The sequence below is a fragment of the Micropterus dolomieu genome, linkage group LG14 (genome assembly GCF_021292245.1).
Source record: "Micropterus dolomieu isolate WLL.071019.BEF.003 ecotype Adirondacks linkage group LG14, ASM2129224v1, whole genome shotgun sequence".
In the NCBI taxonomy this organism is placed as follows: domain Eukaryota; kingdom Metazoa; phylum Chordata; class Actinopteri; order Centrarchiformes; family Centrarchidae; genus Micropterus; species Micropterus dolomieu.
Genome location: NC_060163.1, coordinates 26,986,955 through 27,009,247, shown reverse-complemented (window position 1 = coordinate 27,009,247; position 22,293 = coordinate 26,986,955). Strand labels below are relative to the sequence as shown.

The 22,293-nt window shown below is 45.7% G+C and overlaps 2 protein-coding genes across 3 annotated transcripts in view; one reads left to right on the top strand and one right to left on the bottom strand.

The window, feature by feature from the left end:
* Positions 1–1,616, bottom strand: part of LOC123983559 (collagen alpha-1(XII) chain-like) — a 13,123-nt gene extending 11,507 nt beyond the window's left edge. Inside the window, exons 1-2 of the mRNA XM_046069815.1 lie at positions 1,574–1,616; positions 853–903 (exon numbers count right to left, since the gene is read on the bottom strand). Coding sequence (XP_045925771.1) covers positions 853–903; positions 1,574–1,616 — 94 coding nt within the window. The remainder of the gene's footprint in view (positions 1–852; positions 904–1,573) is intronic.
* A 114-nt stretch (positions 1,617–1,730) lies between these two features.
* On the top strand, positions 1,731–19,458 carry LOC123983077 (phytanoyl-CoA hydroxylase-interacting protein-like). Of its 2 annotated transcripts, XM_046069208.1 has the most exons (10): positions 1,731–1,820; positions 1,932–2,077; positions 2,281–2,319; positions 2,473–2,569; positions 3,822–3,928; positions 15,725–15,921; positions 16,516–16,690; positions 17,248–17,365; positions 17,441–17,621; positions 18,280–19,458. In XM_046069208.1, the coding sequence occupies exons 5-10, from the start codon at positions 3,829–3,831 to the stop codon at positions 18,652–18,654; spliced, it is 1,146 nt and encodes a 381-aa protein (XP_045925164.1). In that variant the 5' UTR covers positions 1,731–1,820; positions 1,932–2,077; positions 2,281–2,319; positions 2,473–2,569; positions 3,822–3,828; the 3' UTR covers positions 18,655–19,458. The 2 variants fall into 2 exon arrangements, with proteins under 2 accessions (XP_045925164.1, XP_045925165.1); XM_046069209.1 differs by lacking the exons at positions 1,731–1,820; positions 1,932–2,077; positions 2,281–2,319; positions 2,473–2,569; positions 3,822–3,928 and adding an exon at positions 9,695–9,865.
* Positions 19,459–22,293: the final 2,835 nt, after the last annotated feature.

Below are 22,293 nucleotides of genomic sequence, written 5' to 3'. Positions count from 1 at the left end.
CGACACCCTCTGCTGCAACGACTATTGTTACTAGTCCTATTGTTATTATTGTTATTATAATCATTAACATTACGATTGTTACCATTAACACTACTATACATATCTGTACCATTTTTCATTTAGTCTATAGCAACATCACCTTTACTGTCTGTACCTCTGTGTGTATATTGTGTAGGCTGCCTCCCTCCCCTCTCTCTCGCTCTCTCTCCCTCTCTCTCTCTCTCTCCCTCTCTCGCTCTCTCTCTCCCTCTCTCGCTCTCTCTCTCTCTCTCTCCCTCTCTCTCTCTCTCACCCCAACCGGTCGAGGCAGATGGCCGCCCACCCTGAGTCATGGTTCTGCTCGAGGTTTCTGCCTCTTAAAGGAAGTTTTTCCTTGCCTCTGTCTCCTAGTGCTGCTCTTGGTGGGAACTGTTGGGCTTCTGTAAATAGCATCATAGAGTTCGGTCTAGACCTGCTCTTTATGAAAAGCGCTGTGAGATAACTGTTGTTGTGATTTGGCGCTATATAAATAAAATTGAATTGCGTCCAGATGCAGCAACAGAACTGTTGAATTTAAAAAGAAATCGATTTGAGGAGGTTAGTTATTTACTGCATATAAAGTCGTCATTCGGTAGAATTTGTACCCCCGCTTCAATTCCATTTCTACATGCACAGGAACAGAAATTGGCTGAAGGAAAATACAATTACCCTCAAGGCAAACTCAGGCTCTTCCCTGTCGACCAAAAACAAAGCTAGATAACAAACGTACAACATAGATTTATATAATAAACTACAGTAGGCGAAAATATAATATTACTTTTTCAATATCAAATTTCTATATTTATTGCCCCTTAAAAAATCTTCTCTGTTTACCTGTTGAGGTGTGACTTCCTTCAGCCTGGAGTCCTGAGGAGAAAGTCAAAGCTGGGAACACAGACAGTAAATCAAGACCAGAACACTAGAGCAGAATGAAACAACACACAAACACAGCCAACCAACACAAACCTGTGACATTAAGGAGCTTCAAATGTTTCCAGCTAATTAGAACACAGTGAGTGTACACATAAAAATAAATTCATACATCACTGTTTTGTGTTTGACTTTTCACTTGTTTTTATTTAGGCATTTTAAAACTTCCATATTCCCATTCAGTTAACCTACAGGCCGCTTCTTAAAGAGTTAATGCAACATAGAAGCCTGAAACGTCAGTACCCAGAAATTCTGTTGCGCAATGGAGGGAGTGAGTCTTAACTTCCTACATACAAAGGCCAACAGCATTATCTGGTGAAAACCTCGTATCTCCAAACAACAAACTTGTAGCCGGAGGACAAAATATGTATCCCATCATATAACAGCTTATATGAGTTTGAAGTGATGAACAATGACTCTCTATAGTTGGGATTTTAATTTTTATAATTTTTTACGATTTTATTTTTATCAGTTTTCATTTTATTCAGTTTTCACACGTTATAAAATTTCACTGATAGTGGTTATGTTTACTGAGGTTTTTAACGCAGGTCTGCAGCTTTAATTCAGTATTTTGACACTGAGGTTTTGCACCTTTCAAACATTCATCATTCCAGCAGAGTCCTACCTGAGCTCCACAGCAACAGCAGCACCAGCAGCAGGTGATCCATGTCCAGGTAGACCGCCTGTCGCTTCTCGTCTGTCGTCTCTTCTTCTGCTGATAAAACATTCTGTTTCCTCTTCTTCTCTTATCTCATCATCAGTCACCTGATGAGCAGCTTCTCAGAACTGAAGCCACGAATAAACCACAGGTTAAAGGAACAGTTCACCCAACTTAAAGATTTTGAGATTTCAGCCTCTAAGACTTCCTTTAGGTTATCACACAGAACAACAGATACATAAATAAACATACGTACAGAACATTTTGAATGTAATTGAGGTCTACAAATAATATTCAAATCTTATTTACATGTGCTCTGTTCCAGCTGGTATCAGTCGTCTTCCTCCTCCTGGCTCCTCTGTTGACCAGCTGCCAGCAGCTCATCTTCCCACTGTGATTTGACAATATGATAGCAGCCTCCCCAGTGGAGTGTACACCATCTATCCCATCGGAGCCACTTCTGCTGTCCAGGTACACTTCACCTCTAACAGAAACATAGTTACAAGTTCTGACTGATACTTACTTACTAATACAACAGATATGGATAACAGATGTTATTGGATGGATAAGTATGTTAGATAGTTGTTGCACCAGTAGCATTCAAAGCACTGGTTATACAGTAGCATGTCTGAATATGCAGTGTTAAGTTTACTACTGAATGTGTTTGTGTGTAGGTGTACTGTGACATGAAGACAGAAGGAGGTCGCTGGACGGTGAGTATTACCACAGAGTGATTTTCAGTATCAGCACTTCCTGTTGGACTTTCACAATAAATGACACAGCAGTAAAACCTTGTTGCCTGGAAACATGAGCTGTCAGGTATCTGGTGTGTTTAGCTAGTTCTCCCTCCATCCCGTCCCCCCCAGGTGTTCCAGAGGAGGATGGACGGCACCGTGAACTTCTACAGGGGCTGGGATCAGTACAAGCTGGGCTTTGGTAGCGCTGCTGGAGAGCACTGGCTCGGTGAGAAACCAAACCTAACTAACACTAATGTGACTTTGTGAAACTTTGTTGTGTGAATCCAGAAATGAGACTGACCAAGTTTTGTGTCTAAAGTCTAGATCAGTTAGTGTGAGAGTGTTTTAATCAATTATCTCCACATCTGTCTAAAATGGAGCACACTGAAGAGCCGAATTACAAGAGAAGAGAGCGAGCAGCTCTGCTGTTTGTCTGTCTGGCCCCTTGGGGCGTGTCCACAGAAGGCTTGGCTCTCCCCCGAGACTTCGGTGTATTAACTTTTAATATGGTTCTAAGACTATATGCGCGTATTTTAATCAAATACCTCTCCACCATGGAACCTTAGATGTCAAACAGTTATACCGTTCTGAGTTTTAAGCATTTGATAAAAAGGAAAGTTACTTAATTGTTGTAATATTATAATGTTTACCAGTTAAACACATTTTCAGGATTTCAGAAAGAAAGAGACTTAACTCAATATTTCTTGGATAATATTGGCTGTTACACATTCCTACTCAGAGAACATAAGCAAGTTACACGAACATGGCATCAAATTACGAACAAATAAGTACGTGATAAGAGTGATACATTAAACAGCAGGTGTGCCATTTCAGAACTTAGTTTGTCCTCTTGGGGGAACTCTGGTTCCATGAGGAGACTGAAGATAACTTTGATTATTTCTTTAAAACAATCATTTGCTGGGGAAATTATTTACCATTTGATAATATTTCTGTATCATATCATTTCCAAAGGAAGTGTCAGAAAGTGTTGCGAACAAAGCATTGGTTATATAAAAACACAACATAAACTGAAGAAATGTTAGGGATCCTTGCTGAAAGTTAAAGCACCTTATCAGGCTGATAGTCCATTAAGACTGTTCAAGCAAATTCCCAGGCAAATACCAAGTCAAATTGCACCTTTGAAACATAAAGCTGATGATACACGGGGCAAATTTTTGAGCAATGTTGTCGGGCAATCTTGCTAGGGGCAAGTCAGACTATGTTTTGACCGCGAGGCGGGTGGCGGAGGAAGGGGATTACGGTAGTAATCTTTATTCATTACCATTGACGTCAACGTTGCTCTGCACGATTGCTCTAAAAGTTGCTCTGTGTATCATCAGCTTAAGCCCCACAGCAACAGCAACACCATCATTAGGTGATCCATGTCCAGGTAGACCGCCTGTCACTTCTCGTCTGTCGAACTCGTCATCTCTTCTTTTGCTAATAAAATTTTCTGTTCCCTCTTTTCTTCTTTTCAGCCCAGTGATGATGAGCAGCTTCTCAGAACTGAAACCAGGGGCGTCACACAAAAATCCAGGCCGTGTGCATAAGCAAATATCAGAATCAGAATCTGCTGTATTGCCAGGTATGTGTACACATACGAGGAATTTGACTCTGGATTGTACATTGCTCACGATGTGCTTACTCGTACAAAAATACCATAACACAATAATAAAATAATAATAAAATAAACTACAGAATAGACAACACTAATATACACACTATGAACAAAACAATATAGACATATTGACAAATAGTGCCGTAATCAGAGTGCAAAGGATGCAAGAGTAAACTATTATTCTCATTATGTACATGTTGAAGGTGGATATGATATACAGGTACACATACACATACATGCATACATGTACACATGTACACAATGTGATGGCTTGTGGGAAGAAACTGCTTCTTTGTCTGTTGGTTTTGGCGTACAGTACTCTGTAGCGCCTACCAGAGGGGAGGATGATTTTTTCTGCAGTCCTGACTGTCCAATGTAGTCTGCTCCCGTCCTTTTTGGTGGCAGATCCAAACCAGACAGTGATGGACGTGCAGAGGACAGACTGGATGATGGCTGTGTAGAACTGGATCAGCAGGTGGAGAAGCCTACGGACACTCCTTAGGCTTCTCCACACTGACGCAGGGTCGTTGGCTGCAAAGCTGTTTATCTGTTTATCTTTTCAGCATAGCACCTCTTTGTAGCTTTGACCTCTTTAGTCATTGTGTTCCTGGCCTGGTTGTACAGGACTCTGTCCCCACTTCTGAAGGCCTCCTCCTTGGTTCTGACGAAGCTGCCTGAGTTTCGCTGTGAACCACGTTTTTTGGTTGTTGTATGTGCGGAAGGTTTTAGTCGGCACACACATGTCCTCACAAAAACTGATGTAAGATGTCACAGTGTCAGTTAGTTCGTCCAGGTCAGTGGCTGCAGCCCCAAAAACACTCCAGTCAGTGCAGTCAAAGCAGGCCTGTAACTCCAGCTTTGACTCGTTGGTCCATCTTTTCACAGTCTTTACAACATGTTTAGCAGATTTCAGTTTTTGCCTGTGTGTCGGGAGAAGATGAACCAGACAGTGATCAGAGAGTCCCAAGGCTGCACGGGGAACAGAGCGATAGGCGTCCTTTAATGTTGTGTAGCAGTGGTCCAGTGTGTTAGTGTCCCTGGTGGGACACTTAATATGCTGTCTGTACTTTGGAAGTTCATGACTGAGGTTTGCTTTTTTAAAGTCCCCAAGAACAATGAGCAGGGAGTCTGGGTGTATTTTCTCCACGTTAGTTATCTGGTCAGCCAGGTGTAGTAAAGCCTCACTAACAGGCCTGAGGTGGAATGTAAACAGCGACCAGGACAAATGAGGAAAACTCCCATGGTGAATAAAACGGTTTACAGTTTATAAATAATGTCTCTAATTGAGGCCTGCATGGTTTCTTCAACACTGTGACATCTGTGCACCAACCTTCGTTTATATAGAGACAGAGTCCGCTTCCCCTTAATTTTCCCGTGAGCTCCCTTCCGCGATCCGCGCGGATGAGACTAAATCCCGGTAGATGAAGTGCGCTGTCTGGGATGCTGTTTAGCCCCCACGTGCCTGTATGCACTCCCAACAGCGTCTGGGCTCCTGATGTAAACCATTTTACTCCCCACGTGAGTTTGCTTCATTCACTCTGGTCGATGTTTACATCTTGCCGCACGCCAACTTTCAGGACACACAGAGCATGCTGGCCGATCAGATACTGTGTGTGGAGCAGACAAACCCGGACTCCCTTGTTATTGTTCTCGGTGACTTTAACAGGGGGAATCTCAGCCAAGAACTCCCCAAATACAGACAGTTTATAAAGTGTCCAACCAGAGAGGGGAACACTTTGGATCACTGCTACACCACAGTCAGCAGTGCCTATTACACCGTCACACGCGCTCCACTGGGACACTCTGATCATGTGATGGTCCATCTGATCCCTGCTTACAGGCAAAAACTAAAGCTATGTAAACTTTTAGTGAGGACATCAAAGAAGTGGACTAGTGAAGCTGTTGAGGACCTCCAGGCATGTTTGGACTGCACTGACTGGGATGTTTTCAAGAAGGCTACCAACAGTCTGGATGAGTTTACAGAGGCTGTGACGTCCTACATCAGCTTCTGTGAGAACAGCTGCATTCCAACACGGACCAGGGTGAGTTATAACAATGACAAACCCTGGTTCACAGCTAAACTCAGACAGCTAAGGTTGATAAAGCGTAGGAAAAGGGGGCGTTTCATATGGACGCTGAAGGGTACTTTTAGCGTAAAATCCTTACGCTTTGTCACGCTGTCTGAAAGCGTCAGTTATGACACATTGAGATGAGAATTTGTTGGTTTAGCAAGGAGGTGCGAGAAGTTAAACGACTGTACGCAGAGAGACTAAAGAACCAGTTCTCTGCTCAGATCACAAACTATAAACCCAAAGTCCTCCACTCCATAAACGATTCTCGCCTGACAAATGAGCTGAACCAGTTCTACTGCCACTTTGAGAGTCAATCGGACTCCATCCCCCGTGACTCCTCCGCTCAGCTTCAGCCTAAGTCCACCACATCTTCCCCTCCCTCCTCAGACCTGGCCAGCTCCACCCCCTCCCCTCCTCTCTCCATCACAGAGAGGGAAGTCGATGGTCTTTTCAGGAAGCAGAAACCCCGCAAAGCAGCTGTGCCGGACTCTGTCTCCCCATCCACCCTGAAGCACTGTGCTGATCAGCTGTCTCCGGTGTTCACTGGAGATATGCCATGTGCCAGCCTGCTTCAAAGCCTCCACTATCACCCCTTTCCCCACGAAACCAAGGACCACTGGACTAAACTACTACAGACCCGTCGCCCTGACCTCTGTGGTTATGAAGTCCTTGGAACGCCTTGTGTTGTGCCACCTAAAATCCATCACAGACCCACTCCTGGACCCCCTGCAGTTCGACCATCTGGTGACCTGGTGCAGCCAGAACAGTCTGGAGCTCAACGCTCTGAAGACCGTGGAGACGGTCGTGGACTTCAGGAAGAGCCCAGCCCCACCCTCCCCATCATCCTGTGTGACTCCCCAGTCACCACTGTGGACTCCTTCCGCTTCCTGGGCACCATCATCTCCCAGGACCTCAAGTGGGAGCTGAACGTCACCTCCCTCACCAAGAAGGCCCAGTAGAGGATGTACTTCCTGCGGCAGCTGAAGAAGTTCAGCCTGCCAAAGACAATGATGGTGCACTTCTACACCGCCATCATTGAGTCCATCCTCACCTCCTCCATCACCATCTGGTTCGCTGCTGCCACTGCCAGGGACAAGGGCAGGCTGCAGCGCATCATTCGCTCTGCAGAGAAGGTGATTGGCTGCAATCTTCCTTCTCTTCTGGACCTTCTCCCCTCTGGCAGGAGACCAAAACCTCTCGCCACAAAACAGCCTCTACCCGTCTGCAGCTGGCCTCATTAACAAGGCCCGGGTCCCCCACTCCCATCCCCCCTTGCAAATGATACAAATGGCACGTTGCACGTATTTGTTGTTGATTGTTGATCTTTGTTGTTGTATATTTTTATGTTGTCAGTTTATATATTTATATGTACACGATATTCTCTTCCGTTGCGTTACTTCTACAACACACAGACCCAGAATAATGCACATGTGTATATCTGCAAACTTGTTCTTCTATTCTATATTTATATATTTCCACATCAACATGGTTTATGTTGCTGTATGCTTGTCTACCTGTAGCACCTTATCACCACAGCAAATTCCTCGTATGTGTAAAACACTACTTGGTTTACACACACACTACTTGAGTTTAACATCAGAAAATTGCAGGTCATTAAGGTTTTTACATTCTAAAGCTTGAAGTTTAGCTAAGAGATTAGTTTCATCTTGCTTGATTGATAGATATAATTGAGTATCATCTGCTAACAAAACAAGCACAGTCTGATGCAGTTAGAAGATCATGTGTAATGTTCACCAGTGCTGTCTCTGTGCTATGATGAACTCTAAATCCTGACTGAAAATCCTCAAATAAAGTATTGCTATATGAAAAGACTCACAACTGTTTGGCAACTGCTTTCTCAAGGAACTTAGGGGGAAGGGTGTCAAGGTTGAGGCTTAAGTGCAATTTATACTTCTGCGTCAAATTGACGGCGTAGCCTCTGCGTAGCCCCCTACTCTATGCCTTTGACTATGTTGTGGCCCGCCATCTAATGGCTTTAAAAAAATTGGCCCAATGCCAAACTTACTTGCCGACCCCTCAATTCTGCATCATGTGCCTGCTACTTGTCTGGGCTGAAACAGTAAAGAGAGAGAGTTGTAGACCTTATACGCACTTTACAGAGCCAGAAACTGTAATGAAAAGGACACAAAGTGTTGAAGAAGTTAGTCATAAATTGGGAGTTGTGACCCTGGGGAGAGCAATGAGTCTCCTGTGAAAAACGGGAGTGCTCTAGAGTATAAGCTAACTTCTGCCTGGCCACATTTAAATAATATTCTCAACAGTCTATCAAAAAAGTCAGATCTGGGCAATAAATTGGAATTGAGCATTAAGTCCTGCAGCATACTGAAGCTACTGCAGGAGGTGAATCTGAGTCAGAAATCCTGCTTCTAGGTGAGTGTGTTGTGTAAATCAGCGTCCTCACATGTATAAAAGTACGTGTGTGTGATTCCTGAGCTGGACTCCAGATTATCTGCTTATATAAGCGCTTGTTTAATTCACTTTTCAGTGCGGCCTGTAATCCTCCTCCTGATGACATTATTTTTTAATCCACAGATGATGATGTCATTTTGGCAGAAAAGCCAGAAAAACACTGGAACACAAACTAGAGAGTGCAGACCTCCACCCGGGCTGCACAAAGAGACGTATCCAGCTGATACAATATAATATAAGCTGCATAATGTGAATGTTTTATGAGCCTGCATGGTCCTGAAGTACAGACCAGTAGTTTTTTTTTTGTATTTTGCCCTGTTAGATTAAACCTTTCCTCCCGACTGTATGTGCGTTTACACACCAACCAAATTAAAAATCAATACGAAGTTTGAGACTAAAAAACTACAGAATCATTCGTTTCAGCAAAACATCTGATTACATTTAAGTGACAGCGCTCTCTAGTGGCAGGAGGAGCTGCCAATGACTGATGAAAATAAAAATACTGCATTACAAGTCCCTGCAAAACGTTATTCAAGTCAAAGTATGACCTGGTGTTGCAGTAAAAGGTTCCTGTCAGTGTTTCTGGATTGATATTCCTGCTGCATTCATGTGTGTGTTGCATTTCACTGCCGCAGATGTTTAAACTGCTTTATATCCTGTTGGCTAGTCTAGTATTTCCCTCTGAGGTGTGGTGGAGTAGGAGTAGAAATAAAGTCATATTCTAAAGTAAAATAAAAGTACCTTGAATCTGTACCGTGTGAAACCCTTTAGTGAGTTACCTAACGTACGTATCGCAGTTATATTAACCCAGACCACGAGCTTTTCCTAAACTGTTTTATTTTGAAAGTGTAATCAGACTTTTCATATTTATTCTTGCTAACTTGACTGCGGAGCCCTACAAGTACAAAAGCGACGCCAGGGGTCTTGACAAACGGTCCATATGTGACGCCTGAGATGAGAACAGGTTGACTGAGAGGGAACCAGAACAGGAAGCTTAAACAACCAGCTGAGAGTCTGTCAGCTCACAGCAGTTTGTAGCTGCATATTAAATCCTTTAAACTCCCTCCCCCTCCCTCTCCCTCCCTCTCCCTCTCCCTCTCCCTCTCCCTCCCTCCCTCCCTCCCTCTCCCTCTCCCTCTCCCTCCCTCTCTCTCTCCTTGATCGTCCCCTGACATCACTGAAGCAGAGAGAGAGAGAGAGAGAGCGAGCTGCAGTCAGACAGGAGCTGAATGGAAACTACCCGGAGCTTCACAGCTGAACTCTTCAGCTGATGTTTTCTTGTTTGGGACGTTTAGTTTTGCTGGATCTTCCTCTCTGGGTTTGAACATGACGGAGCTTCCTCACAGCAGCCTGAGCAGCCCGAGTGCTGAGCCGAGGAGCCTGCAGCTGTGCGAGCGGGAAGGTCAGTGTGTGTGTGTGAGACTTTAACGCAGCCGAGGTCGACTGTGTGTTGGACACCGTTGGTGCACGTACGTCAGGTGACGCCGCTCCGACTTTCCAACAAGACAACTCTTACAGATGTTCTGATTTTAACGAGCCGGCCACCTTTCACCTTTTCACTCCAGTAGGGGTCACCAGGGGGGCCCTGCCCGCCATCTGTAAGCCGGGATGAGCTTCATGCCTGCGTGCTTACTGAGGATCAGCAGGTGTAGAAGATGGATGCTTTTCATCCCAAATAGTAAATAACACTTCATCAAACACTGTGAACCAGCTGAAGGCTTCCCGTCTTTTTCTCCTTTTAGCGACGCAGAGAAGATTCTTGTTATAAAAACCCACAGAGATTAAAATCACTGAGCAGAGCAGGTGGTGTTAAAATCACAGCATCAGACAGACAGCCGGTCTGAATGGAGCTAAAACCCACTGTGGGTAGAAACTGAGCTAAAACAACATAAACTCACTGAAGTAACATAAGTTTAAACATCATAAAGGAGGAGTTCTATAAAACCTGGTCGCTTCCTCAGCTGACACACTGCCAGCCTGCAGCATCAGGGGCCCCTGGGTTCCTCAGTGGCAAAGATGAAGTTTGTAGACGCTTTACAGTTTTCTGTAACAAGAGAAATGATAAAATGGAAAAGGGAATAAAAGGGTAACATGCTGCTCACGCAGTAAAGACCCTGCAGGAACCCGTCGTGGTCCGATCTGAGTCTCAGCGTGTCGAGTTCTGCTGTTGAACGTCGTTGAAGCGGTGACGGAGGCGTTCAGGGGAAGCACTCGCTCTGCTGGTCCTGTTGTTCAGAAGAATCCTGCAGCTGCTGTCACAGAGAGATCACAGTTAGTCACAGCATGGCTTCCAGACAAGAGGACCTGACTCGGTCCACTAGACCACTCCGGATCCAGAGAACCAGAGCAGGGAATCCACAACACATTCTTTCTGTATTAGTTCATTTTAATTACATCTTTAAAGAGACCATAATGGAGCTGACAGCGTGTCCGAGTCTCTGGTAGAGAATCATCAGCTGAATCTTACAGTGACTCTGTAAAAAGACGCTCAGACTCAGAGAGCAGCTGGTGAACATCGTGGAGCGTTTATAAAACTCCATTACAAAATTTTATATTCAAAATGCACTTCAATATTACAGACACACCTACGTGTAGGCTGTAGTTCACTGCTGCCTCCTGTCTGGTCTCACCTGTTCCTGCAACAACACAGACTTGTTCTAACAACACGTGTCAGCGTCTCAGTCTGGACATTAGAGGTAAAGATATCCCACGGGAGGAGAACATGAGAGCCAATCAGGTGACGGCATGTAAATGCAGCTGATTTGGCTGCTGACAGGTGAGGTTTGGCAGCTCTGATTTGAATATAGATGTAAATGAGGCTACAGAGCAGAGCGAGGCCGCAGGTACACAGGAAGTCATTCACCCTGAGCTGCTCCAGTGGAACTACCAAAATAAAGTTAGAACTTGCACCCTAAGACTAAACAACTAAAGAAATGCTCTTTAAGAATCAACACATAATATTAATGTTAATAATGAAACAAAACCAGCCGCATGAGCAGCATTAATCTGTCTCACAGGTCGGAGTAGGAGTAGCCACAACCCAACCAAATCAAAGGCTGCGATCCTCACAAGGGGACAAGCAAAACACCACGACACAGCTTAACAAAAGTACGAGCTCTCTCTTCCAGTGGAAAACATGACGAGCCCCGACGTCGGAAGCCACAAACTCACAGTAATCACAAGTCTAACCAAACAAGTCCTCACGCCCTGCCAAAACCAGCCTTCACCCAGGATTTGCTCCGAAAATAAAAAAGGCAAAACAAGAAACGAGTGTCCGATGGAAAAGCTGGACACTACTATCTAACCTGAGGAAGCTGTTAACACAAGACAACAAAACTCAGCGCGTTAGCCACCTGAGAGAACATTAAAGAAACACTAACACAGACACAATAAAGCTGGCCCCCAGTTTCTACAGGACCTGCGCCCAAATTTGTTACGTCGTACTCCCCACAACTCGTCCCCCATCTGTGGGACTTGGGACTCGTCCCCCTTGGGAGGGAGAGCGGGTTGGTTATAAAGTGTTCTCACAGTTAAAAAAAAGATTTATTTTGCTTAAATGTGGTTGTTACTGATGATCCTGGTCTCCGGCACAGATGCATGTCTTTAGCAGTTACTCAGGTATTTGTTCATGCACAAGAACTGTTGTATCAAAAGGGGAAGGGGCCCCGCTGAGACTGCAGGGCCCTGAGCTTTATGCTCCAGAGTGTCACATTCAATCCATCAGTTAGTGTTTGTGTTTTGTTCTTCATCCTCTGATGAAATGAAGCAGCTTTGGGTTTGAGGTGATAAACAAGCAGACTTCATTTGTTGGGCTGGTTTACAGCCCCGTGTTTAAGGCCAACAGTCTGCCTTGGTGTTAATAATTTCAGTCTAAATGAAAATCTTTATGGTGAAAGCAGGTGGGTCAGAGAGGCGGGCAGGTGAAGCGTTTCTCAGCGTCTCCTGCTGTTTGTCAGGAACTCGACGTGGCACCAGCTCCAGTCTGGTGAATCACCTTCCCATGGTGAGTGAATAGATGCTTCGCCTCCTCCATTCACTGACAGGATGGAGGGAGGAGGAGGAGGAGGGAGGAAGGAGGGTCAGCGGAAACTCTCTTTTCTCTCAGGGTTTCCCCGTTTGTTGGCTATTAGACCGGACAGAGTGGGGGTGTCTAAACAGCGGCCCGTGGGTCCCGTGGCATCCCGTCCTGTGAGAGGGATCCGTCCTCTGCCGCTCTTCCAGAGGTTTCTAACATGTGTTCTTCTTTTTGGGGGGAAGTTTTCCTCAGTTTGTTCCTTCCTGGGTGTCGCATGCTGTACAGGCTGTGAAGTGCAGTTTTAAATAAAATGGCTCGCTGGTTATTTCAAAATTAAACCTACATTTGCGTGGACTGCTTCGTCAGTCTCACACAGTAGATGTGGCGGCAGTTCAAAGAAAAGAAAAGGCCAGGTCACGTGGACAACAGTGTGCAGAAAGGTGTGAAATGACATCAGGAAGCACCAGTGATCAAGAGCGTTTAGTCGCCGGGAGGTTCAGGTCTACAGACTGGAAAAGTTCAGATCTCCCTAAAGCTCACAGGACGCTCAGTTTTATCAGCTGAACAACGTCCTCCTGTTCTGCTGCATCTCAGAGGAAAACATTACATTTATCTGATGGCTCTAACGTTGTGATGGCGTCACTTTGGGCTCTGAGTAACTGTGACCGCAGAATCTTTACTAACCGAACAATCGATCGATGGAGGAAATAATGAGCAGATTGATCCAGAATGAAAAGAATCATCAGCTGCAGTCTGATACTAGTTCAACAACTACAGCAGCAGCATCCTGCTTTACATAAAATAAGAATCTGATGAGGGAATATAATAGTACAACAGGTACATTTTACTGCTCTGATACTTTAAGGACATTTTCACGATTATACTTTGACTGAAGGAACATTTTCAATGCAGGAACAGAGTATTTTACACTGTGGTATTAGTACTTTATTGAAGTAAAGGATCTGTGTACAGCACAGAGTGCTTAGAAATTGTGTGTTAAATTAAAATGACTCAGAACTACAGACTTTTTCCCTCCACGTGGCCCCTGGACTAAAAAGTGTGGCCCCCGATCCAGAGATTGAATTAGTTTCCTGTTTACACTGACGACTTGTACAAATCATCAGATGTGAGTGGTAACAAGACGTTAGCTGGCAGTGTGGACCGTCCTCCTTCTCCTCAACAGGCTCCTTGTTCAGCCTGCGAGGGCCCTGCTGACTGAAGCCTTTTGTCCCCTGAGCCGAACTCCGAACGCCGAGCAGAAAACAGGGAGGGAGGGAGAGGAGATGAATACGGAGAGACACAAGCTAGACTCAGACACACAAACATTTACTACAACGTGTCATCGTGTTACTGTAGTATTTTATCTTCTAACAAAGAAGCTCAGATTCAGATCTGTTTGTTTTTTAACATGTCCAGAGATGAAGCGCTGCAGATATCTGCAGGATGGACATAGCAGAGGGTCGGGCAGCAATACTAAAAGCTCTGTCTCCGAAGGGACAGAGTCTGGTGAGGGAAGGAGAGCAGATTCCTGGGTGGGGAGGATGGAGGAGGTCAGAGAGGTACTGTGGGGCATGGAGGGATTTAAAGGAGAGAAGGACTTGATTGGGAGCCAGTGAAGGTGGATAAGAGTTGGGGTGACGTGCTGCCAGGTTTTGTGGGGACCACATGCAGGACACCATTGCAGTGGTGCAAACGAGAGGTTATTACAGCATGTACGAGGGTTTCTGCCACGGAGTGAGAGAGTGACGGCTGGTGGATGATATGTTTCTGAGATGGAAAAAGGCAGATCAGGTGATGGAGTTGATATAAGGCCGGAAAGAGAGGGAGGAGTCCAGGATGACACCAAGGTTGTAGACCTCAGAGGATGGGCAACAGTCCGTCAACATCTAGGATGAGGTCTCTAACCTTCTGGAGCAGCGCCTGGCACTTCTGTTTGTTTGAGTGGGTTTGCTGACATCCAATCCAATCCAATTCAGGGTTCAGTATCTTCAGACACTTCGACATGCAGCCTGGAGGAGGCGGGGCTTGAACCACCGATCTTTCAATTAACGGGCAGCCTGCTCTACCTTCTGAGCCACAGCCGCTCCATGTGGGTTTAGCATGTTCATCCTCTTAGTTTAAAGGTACTTTCTTTGTCACATGATCAAACATGTAGCGACATCCATTCTCTGCATTTAACCCGTCCCTGAAGGGAGCAGTGGGCGGCCGCTGTACAGCGCCCGGGGACCAACTCCAACGAATGCAGTGTCTGGTCAATGGCACTGACTGAAGAACCTAACATGTTTTTAGCCTGTTAGCATGCGGGCATTGGCTAATTTGCAGTTAACACAGAGTACAGCTGAGGCTGATGGGAATGTCACGGCTCAGCAGGTGTTTGGACACGTTAACATGTCGGCCTGATGATTCTCTCCACGTTCTCAGTCATCCAGGCCATAGTTATCAAAAGGAGGGTTAATATCGAGGGCGACTGGACTGGTCCCTGTAGGTGGGGGATGAGTAGTGCCTTAGCCCTCTTTCCCTGTTAAGAGATGGCCTCTCTTTGATTCCTCTTTTTCGAAAATATCTTGACAATGACCCCGCAGAGGTTAAACAGCTGAGACCACCTACCACCCAACCGGTCCAGCTGCCCTTGATTTTAACCTTCCTTGGATGAAAGCGTGAACCACATTTCATCCCCATCCATCCGACAGCGGCTGAGACGTCTCAGTCTGGACGCTGCCGACGAGGCTGAAAGGGAAAAGACTTCATGTCGCGGCTCTGATGTGACATGGATCTGATGTGGAATGTGAGTCTGGGTCAGTGTACCCTGAACATCGATGGGTTAATCCCTCAGTGTGCCCTAACGATGATGAAACACACACACACACACACACACACTGCTGTTGACTCTGACATAATCTTCTTACATCATCAGCGAGCCTCGTCTCTCAGGATAAACGGATGCAGAGAATTTTCTAGCACTGAAACGTTGCTCTTCTTAATCTTTTGTAGTGATTTTAAAATGTGGCCGACTTTAAGCTTCAATAAACGTTTTCTAACAAACCCGTGCTGCTAAAGGTGGCGTTGACATCTTGTTGTTAAGCAGCTGAGCCTCCGTCTTATTCAGTGACTGGGCGTGTTTACGTGGGCTTTAGCGAGGGGCAAGTTATACATTTAAAAAAGTAGGTTATTACTGAACACAAGAAACATGAAATGATGCGTTAAATTTCTCTCTGTGTGTTCATGATTCACACTGACTGTTTCCAGGCACAGAGTCGGCAGACAGCGGCCTCGGAGACGTGGACGACCTGCCGGTTCCTCAGCAGATCCGGATCAGCAACATCACCTGTGACTCGTTCAAGATCAGCTGGGACATGGACAGCAGAGGAACGGAGAGGATCACGCACTACTTCATCGACCTCGACAAGAAGGAGCACAAGAACTCCAACAAGTTCAAACACAAGGTGGGTACGACCCAACGTCTGACCCGCTGCAGGAGCTGGAGTCTGATCAGCCTGACTTTTCATGACTCTTGGGTCAATCCAAAGAGAGGAAAATCTCAGGAAATGCCTGCAGCAGACTGTGGGTTAAAATCACATTTACCCTCTGTCTGCCCCCCCCAGAGAATCAGAATATTGTGAGGTGTGAAAGTAGTTTGTGGATAAAGAGAAACAGCCTTGATGATTAAATGCTGCCCTACCTGAAGCAGTGGCTGAAGGTGAAGAGCTGGCAGCATCAGCTGTGTGCGGAGCGATGAGGAGGCTGGAACCTTCCTCACATTAACACGTGAAGATAACGTGTTAGTCAGCCGTCTGAAAAACTGGGGTTTGGGGCTACAACGCCGACAGGAGAGCAGATGAGGTCCAATATAAAGGTGACTTTATATTACAGAAGCAGGCAGTCCAAACAAAAACACAGTAACCACAAGTGAGAAAGTCTAACTCCAAAGAGAAGCGACCAGAAACCCAGAGAATAATCCAGAACCACGGGTAGGTACCATCCTCTTGTCTAATCTCCATTCACGGACAGTAAGACATCCTGCGCTCTTTGTCTTTCAGGACGTACCCACTAAGCTGGTGGCGAAGGCGGTTCCCCTGCCGATGACGGTGAGAGGTCATTGGTTCCTGAGTCCTCGCACAGAGTACACCGTGGCCGTCCAGACGGCCGCCAAACAGCCGGACGGAGAGTACGCCGTCTCTCAGTGGAGCGAGAGAGTCGAGTTTTGCACCGCAGGTGGGACACCTTAAACACCTGTCAGCCCATGAACTCGCACCAACATCCTCTCTGCAGCAGTCTCAGTAATGTTTACAGGTTTCCTCACAAGCTGCATTCAGCCCGACAATGTTCACAAGAAGGTGGGCAGCTCATATGCTGCCTGAGATGCAAAGTCCGGGGCCGCTGCTAGCAAAGCTTAAAAGCTGTGAGTGCACAGCGATAACTGAAGACTGACGATGACTTTCACATGTTGATGAGCTTCTGTCACCTGGATTTTGTCCGTCAGACATCAAGAGGACAAAGTTTAATGTTCTTTTAGAGAGTCAGGCCTGTGTGTGAAATGTTCAGTTTGAGAGGTGTTTGGAAGGCTTTGAGCACTTACAGAGAGATCTTAAAATGTTCTGAATTCATCTTGCAGACAGTTTCCCTCAGAAGTGAGAGACTATATTTAGTTGAACATTTGAAAATCAAATCCTCACCCGCTGTTGTTTCATGTCTCCTACTCAGAAGTGTTTGTGACTGAAAGTGTTTGTAATATCAGCGCGTTCACATTCGTGCACCGTACATGTCTCCAGATTACTCCACCGTCCATCTGAACCAGCTGCTGCAGAAAGCCGAGGCGATCGCCGGCAGGATGCTGCCGTTCACCGTCTTCTACAGGAACCAGCAGCAGGACTACTTCCAACAGGCCAGGTGTGTGTGTGTGTGTGTGTGTTGCCCTCCAGGGCGAGTTGATCTGAGTTTTAACCTGCTGTGTTCTGCACCCAGCCCCTCTTATCGCTCCAGAGACGCTCAGTGCCGCCGGATGCTGCCGTCAGTTAAAGACAACAGCGGCAGCCACGGCTCCCCCATCAGCGGCAAACTGGAGGGGCTCTTCTTCAGCTGCAACACAGAGTTCAACACAGGAAACCCCCCCCAGGACTCCCCATATGGACCCTACCGCTTCCAGGTACAGACATGGTTGCTTTGTGTCTAAACTACTGCAGGAACTATTACAGAAAACCCGCGCAGGTTATTTTTCTCCCGCTGCTTTCAAATAGTTTCATGTCAGTGAGCTGTCACATCCGTCAGGTGTCTGAACCCTCAGTACAGTCTTCTTCCTTTGTGGAGTCAAACAGCTGCAGTCTGACAAGGATGAACAGCTCTGCAGGGTTTTGGTCGTACAGGTGACGTCTTTTCGCAGGTTTCTGGAACCTCCGCTGCTTCACCTGTGTTGCAGCAGCAGCTCAGAGAGTAACAGCTGCTTTTTACAAAGTCACAAACCTTCTGATCTTCTTTGTTCAGTTAGAACCAAAATGCGTCTTCTGCTTCTCAGATCCTTCAGTGCTATGTTCAGCTGAGTGGACCCGTCTCTGCAGGGCCTTGTGGTTCTGTTTCTGTATCAGGCAGTGATGTTCCCCATCAGGACGCTCCCGATGGTGCTGTAGAAATGTCTCAGTATCTGAGGTGAAACAGTCTCTGCCTTGCCTTTCTCAGTACTGTCAGTATGCAGAGCCAGGTCGGGCCGTCTGTGATGTGGGTCCGGCTTCCCCACCGAGTGTTTTAGTTCATGGATTAGTCTGAGGAGAGCCATTAATGCTGCACTGTGTCCATTTGTTTCTGCACAGATCCGAGCAGACATCCTCTTCAACCAGAACACCAACATCTACTTTGGGGATTTCTACTGCATGTACACGTCCTACCACTACGTCATCCTGGTCCTGGCTCCTGACGGCTCCAAAGGAGACGCCTTCTGCAAAGGGAGGCTGCCGGCGCTGGACAGATCCAACAACCGCTTCCTGAGCTGCACCGAGGAGGACGACGGCTCGCTGTCTTTCCATCACGCGCAGGACGTCATCCTGGAGGTGATCTACACGGAGCCGGTGGATCTGTCTTCAGGGACGGTAACGCAGATCAGTGGGCACCAGCTCATGAGTCAGTCCACCGTCAACGCCAAGAAAGACCCCAGCTGCAAGATCTGCAACATCAGCGTGGGGCGTTAGCCGGATCTTTGGACTCAAACAACTAACTTACTATAACTGCCACAGTGACGAGACGGTAGCTACACGCCACTAACAAAGTCCAACACCCACTCTAGCTCAGTGCTAGCACTGCCTGGCTAGCTAGCAGGCGATCCCTTTAACCAAACACTAAATCCACTTCCTCTGGTGTAACAGCCCGTCACAGCCCGGTCATCCAGAACTTTACGGTTCTTTTCCAGAGATGAGAAAACTTGATTTTAACACAAATATTTTAAAAATCAGCACTTCAAAACAAGTCTACATACAGAGCAGACCGTGGCAACGCTTTGCCTTCTGCAAGTGTTCCTAGAAGGACTGATGCTGTTTGCAGGTCACACCAACTCCTGATCTGAGGTTTTTCTCTTGTTCACTCACTTTGCATTTTGGTAACTGATTAATGTAATCTATTAACATGTTTATTTCTGAAAGCATTTTAACTTTACAGCAGTTTTCCTCACCTGCCTAAAACTTTGCACGGTATCGTATTTATATATTTTTATCCCATCCATAATCTGAACTGTGTTCTTCTTTTATTTCAGTAATCAGTGGACAGACTGACATATTAATTACCTGACAACAATGTAACTGTTTATATGTTTCTGTACTTGACAGGTAATGTCACCACACACTGTTAACACTGTTGACACTTTAATAAGACAAAGGGCTGTTGTTGTTGTTGTTGTTGCTGTTGCTGTTGTTGTTGTTGCTGCAGACTGAAATACAAAGTCTCTAAATGTTTCACCTTTCAAAGGTTTCTGCTGGTTTTGGTCGCAGGATAAACTGCAGATCTGTGAGGGTTTGACTCGTTCTACATGTACAGTGAAAGCTGTTTGGAATAAAAAACAAGTAGAACTTCAACATTGTAAACATCAAAAACCAAATTACTCACAGCTAATCAACCAGTGGTCTGTACTACGGAGCGGGGTAACTGGCTTATCCGGGTAACTTCAGGTGGAACTTCCCGGTTAACCCGCTCTGCTAAAGGTGGACAGGTGTTACCCGAGGTCTGTTGCCATGGCAATTTACGCTGCATCTCTAAACTGCTCCGAGCAGGTTTCCCTGCACGGGGACTACACACCTGTACTCTGTTACTGATGAGAAGTATTAATACACACCACTTCATAAAACATGTTTAGATTTCTTCCTGATTTGTTCCACTGCGGCTGAAATGAAATTCTGAACACAACAGCATCACGTTCAGACAGCGAGCCCTGCAGCCCAGCTGTGATTTTAGAGAGGAATCTTAATTAATTAACGGGATAGTTTCTTAGATGGAGCCCATCTGCAGTCTATAATTGAATTCTCCTGAGTGGTTTCACATATATAGATTGATTATTCTACGTGCACAAAAAATAGGGAGCCAGGGTTAATAACCAAGAAAAAAAATCCTAGACGAAAGCTTGAAATTTACGAGAAGAAAAATCGGAAATTCCCTGAAATTCATGTAATAAAAAATCGAAAATCACTCTGTTTTCTTCTGAATACGCCCAAGTCTCTGAGGTGCAGGACAGTGACTGTGGGCTAAACTCACTGCTGAGTGTTTCCTCACTGCTGAATCTGAGTGCAAAGTCTAATATAACTTTCCACTGCCTGCATTCTACACGGCAGACATGTATGTGTGATGTTGCAGACTTGCAAAGTGAAGTTTCTCTCATAAATGTGTGACTATAATCTCAAAAAGAATATTCAAGTTCTTTACTTGTAGATTAATCTTGGAAGATTAATCTGGCTCCTTTCTTTCTGCGACAGTGGGCCTCATGTGCAGCTGGACCTTTACATCTTCATCATATTACACATAAAAGAAGAGCCCATAAAACACAGAACTACAATAAGAACACTGAAGATAAGGTTCAGGCTACAGATTTACTCAGTGCGATGCCAACAAGCCTCCCTTGCTCTGTCGCCACAATGTTAGATTTAACCGTTCACTTGTCTTTGCATTGATAATTTTCTGACACTACCAACGTGCGTTCTTCTGGAGAAACACGGAACATGCGCCGTTGTGAAAAAACTCTGCCTGCACGGCCGCTTTTACGCTCTGATCCACCTTCATAGTACCGTTTAACTCCAGTGTAGCGGTCAGAGTTTGTCACCCTGAGTTTGCCTGATAACTCTGAGTAGGTTAAACTCCCTTCGTAGCGCAGGCCACAGATCACTCCTAACAAGACCTCCCAGCTCAAACACCACAGAGAGGACAGAACCGAGGCGCTGCCGTCAGACTGGTGGGAACCCCTCATTTTAAAAGGCAGGATGTTGGGAACGGACCAATCAGCTTCACTCCAACACCCACAAATCCAGCCAGTTGGATGACACTCAAAGATCCTTGCACTCAAAGAGCACACACTCTCACACAAAACACAAAACGTAGAAGAAAGTGAACACAGTAAAACACGGCTCGGTCGCTGCTTCCTGTCGAACTCTCTGTGGACTGCAGATAAAGCTGTTTTATCCAATAACGTCAGAGAACTTTTCTGGCCGAGGCAGAACGTCACTGAATGCACAACCCGTTCTCACTCCCAGGTAGTCACGTACGGACGCTTGGTCAAGACCCCTTGGCGTCGGCCTAGTGTAAATGACAGGAAGGTCTGAGCAGCTGGTTGGGGCGGACTGGTGGGTTAGAAACTGGGTGTCCATTTTTATTTATAAAACACATTTTAATAACCGGGTTCACAAAGTGCTGCACGATAAAACAGCGACAACAAACGAATGGTTCAACAGGCCACACAGCTGTTTAGTTATGTTGTGTAAGTAACGTAGTTATTTTAACCCTAACCAAGACCTTTCCCTAAACCTAACAGAGTAGTTTTGGTGCCTAAATCTAACCCAATTCCAACAATAAAACATTGGATTTATTTTAAAAGTCTAACCAGACGCTGTTAATTCTTGACCACTGATGGTAAAGCATCCGTATGTGACGAGTTGGGAGTGAGAACGAGTCGGAGATGCTTCTTATTAAGGGCAACAGGTCAAACAGCTAAATCAACTCCCGAACAACAGCTGTTATTGGCTGGAGGAAACTGTTTGCGTGTGATTCTGCAGCTCTTTGAATAAGAAGCAGTTGTTAGTTCATTTGTCCATTCGACCGTTATCTTTTAGGCTCTACTGGTTGATGAAAAACTTCTCATCATAGTTCTCTTTTTGTCCAACTTACACTCACCTAAAGGATTATTAGGAACACCTGTTCAATTTCTCATTAATGCAATTATCTAATCAACCAATCACATGGCAGTTGCTTCAATGCATTTAGGGGTGTGGTCCTGGTCAAGACAATCTCCTGAACTCCAAACTGAATGTCAGAATGGGAAAGAAAGGTGATTTAAGCAATTTTGAGCGTGGCACGGTTGTTGGTGCCAGACGGGCCGGTCTGAGTATTTCACAATCTGCTCAGTTACTGGGATTTTCACACACAACCATTTCTAGGGTTTACAAAGAATGGTGTGAAAAGGGAAAAACATCCAGTATGCGGCAGTCCTGTGGGCAAAAATGCCTCGTTGATGCTAGAGGTCAGAGGAGAATGGGCCGACTGATTCAAGCTGATAGAAGAGCAACTTTGACTGAAATAAGCACTCGTTACAACCGAGGTATGCAGCAAAGCATTTGTGAAGCCACAACACGCACAAC

Coding starts and splice junctions, on each gene's coding strand:
- LOC123983077 (XM_046069208.1), top strand. CDS start 3,829: ATGATGAGCAGCTTCTCAGAACTGAAACCAGGGGCGTCACACAAAAAT. Junction 3,929..15,724: donor AGAATCTGCTGTATTGCCAG/GTATGTGTACAC, acceptor GACTGTTTCCAG/GCACAGAGTCGGCAGACAGC. Junction 16,691..17,247: donor AGTCGAGTTTTGCACCGCAG/GTGGGACACCTT, acceptor ACATGTCTCCAG/ATTACTCCACCGTCCATCTG.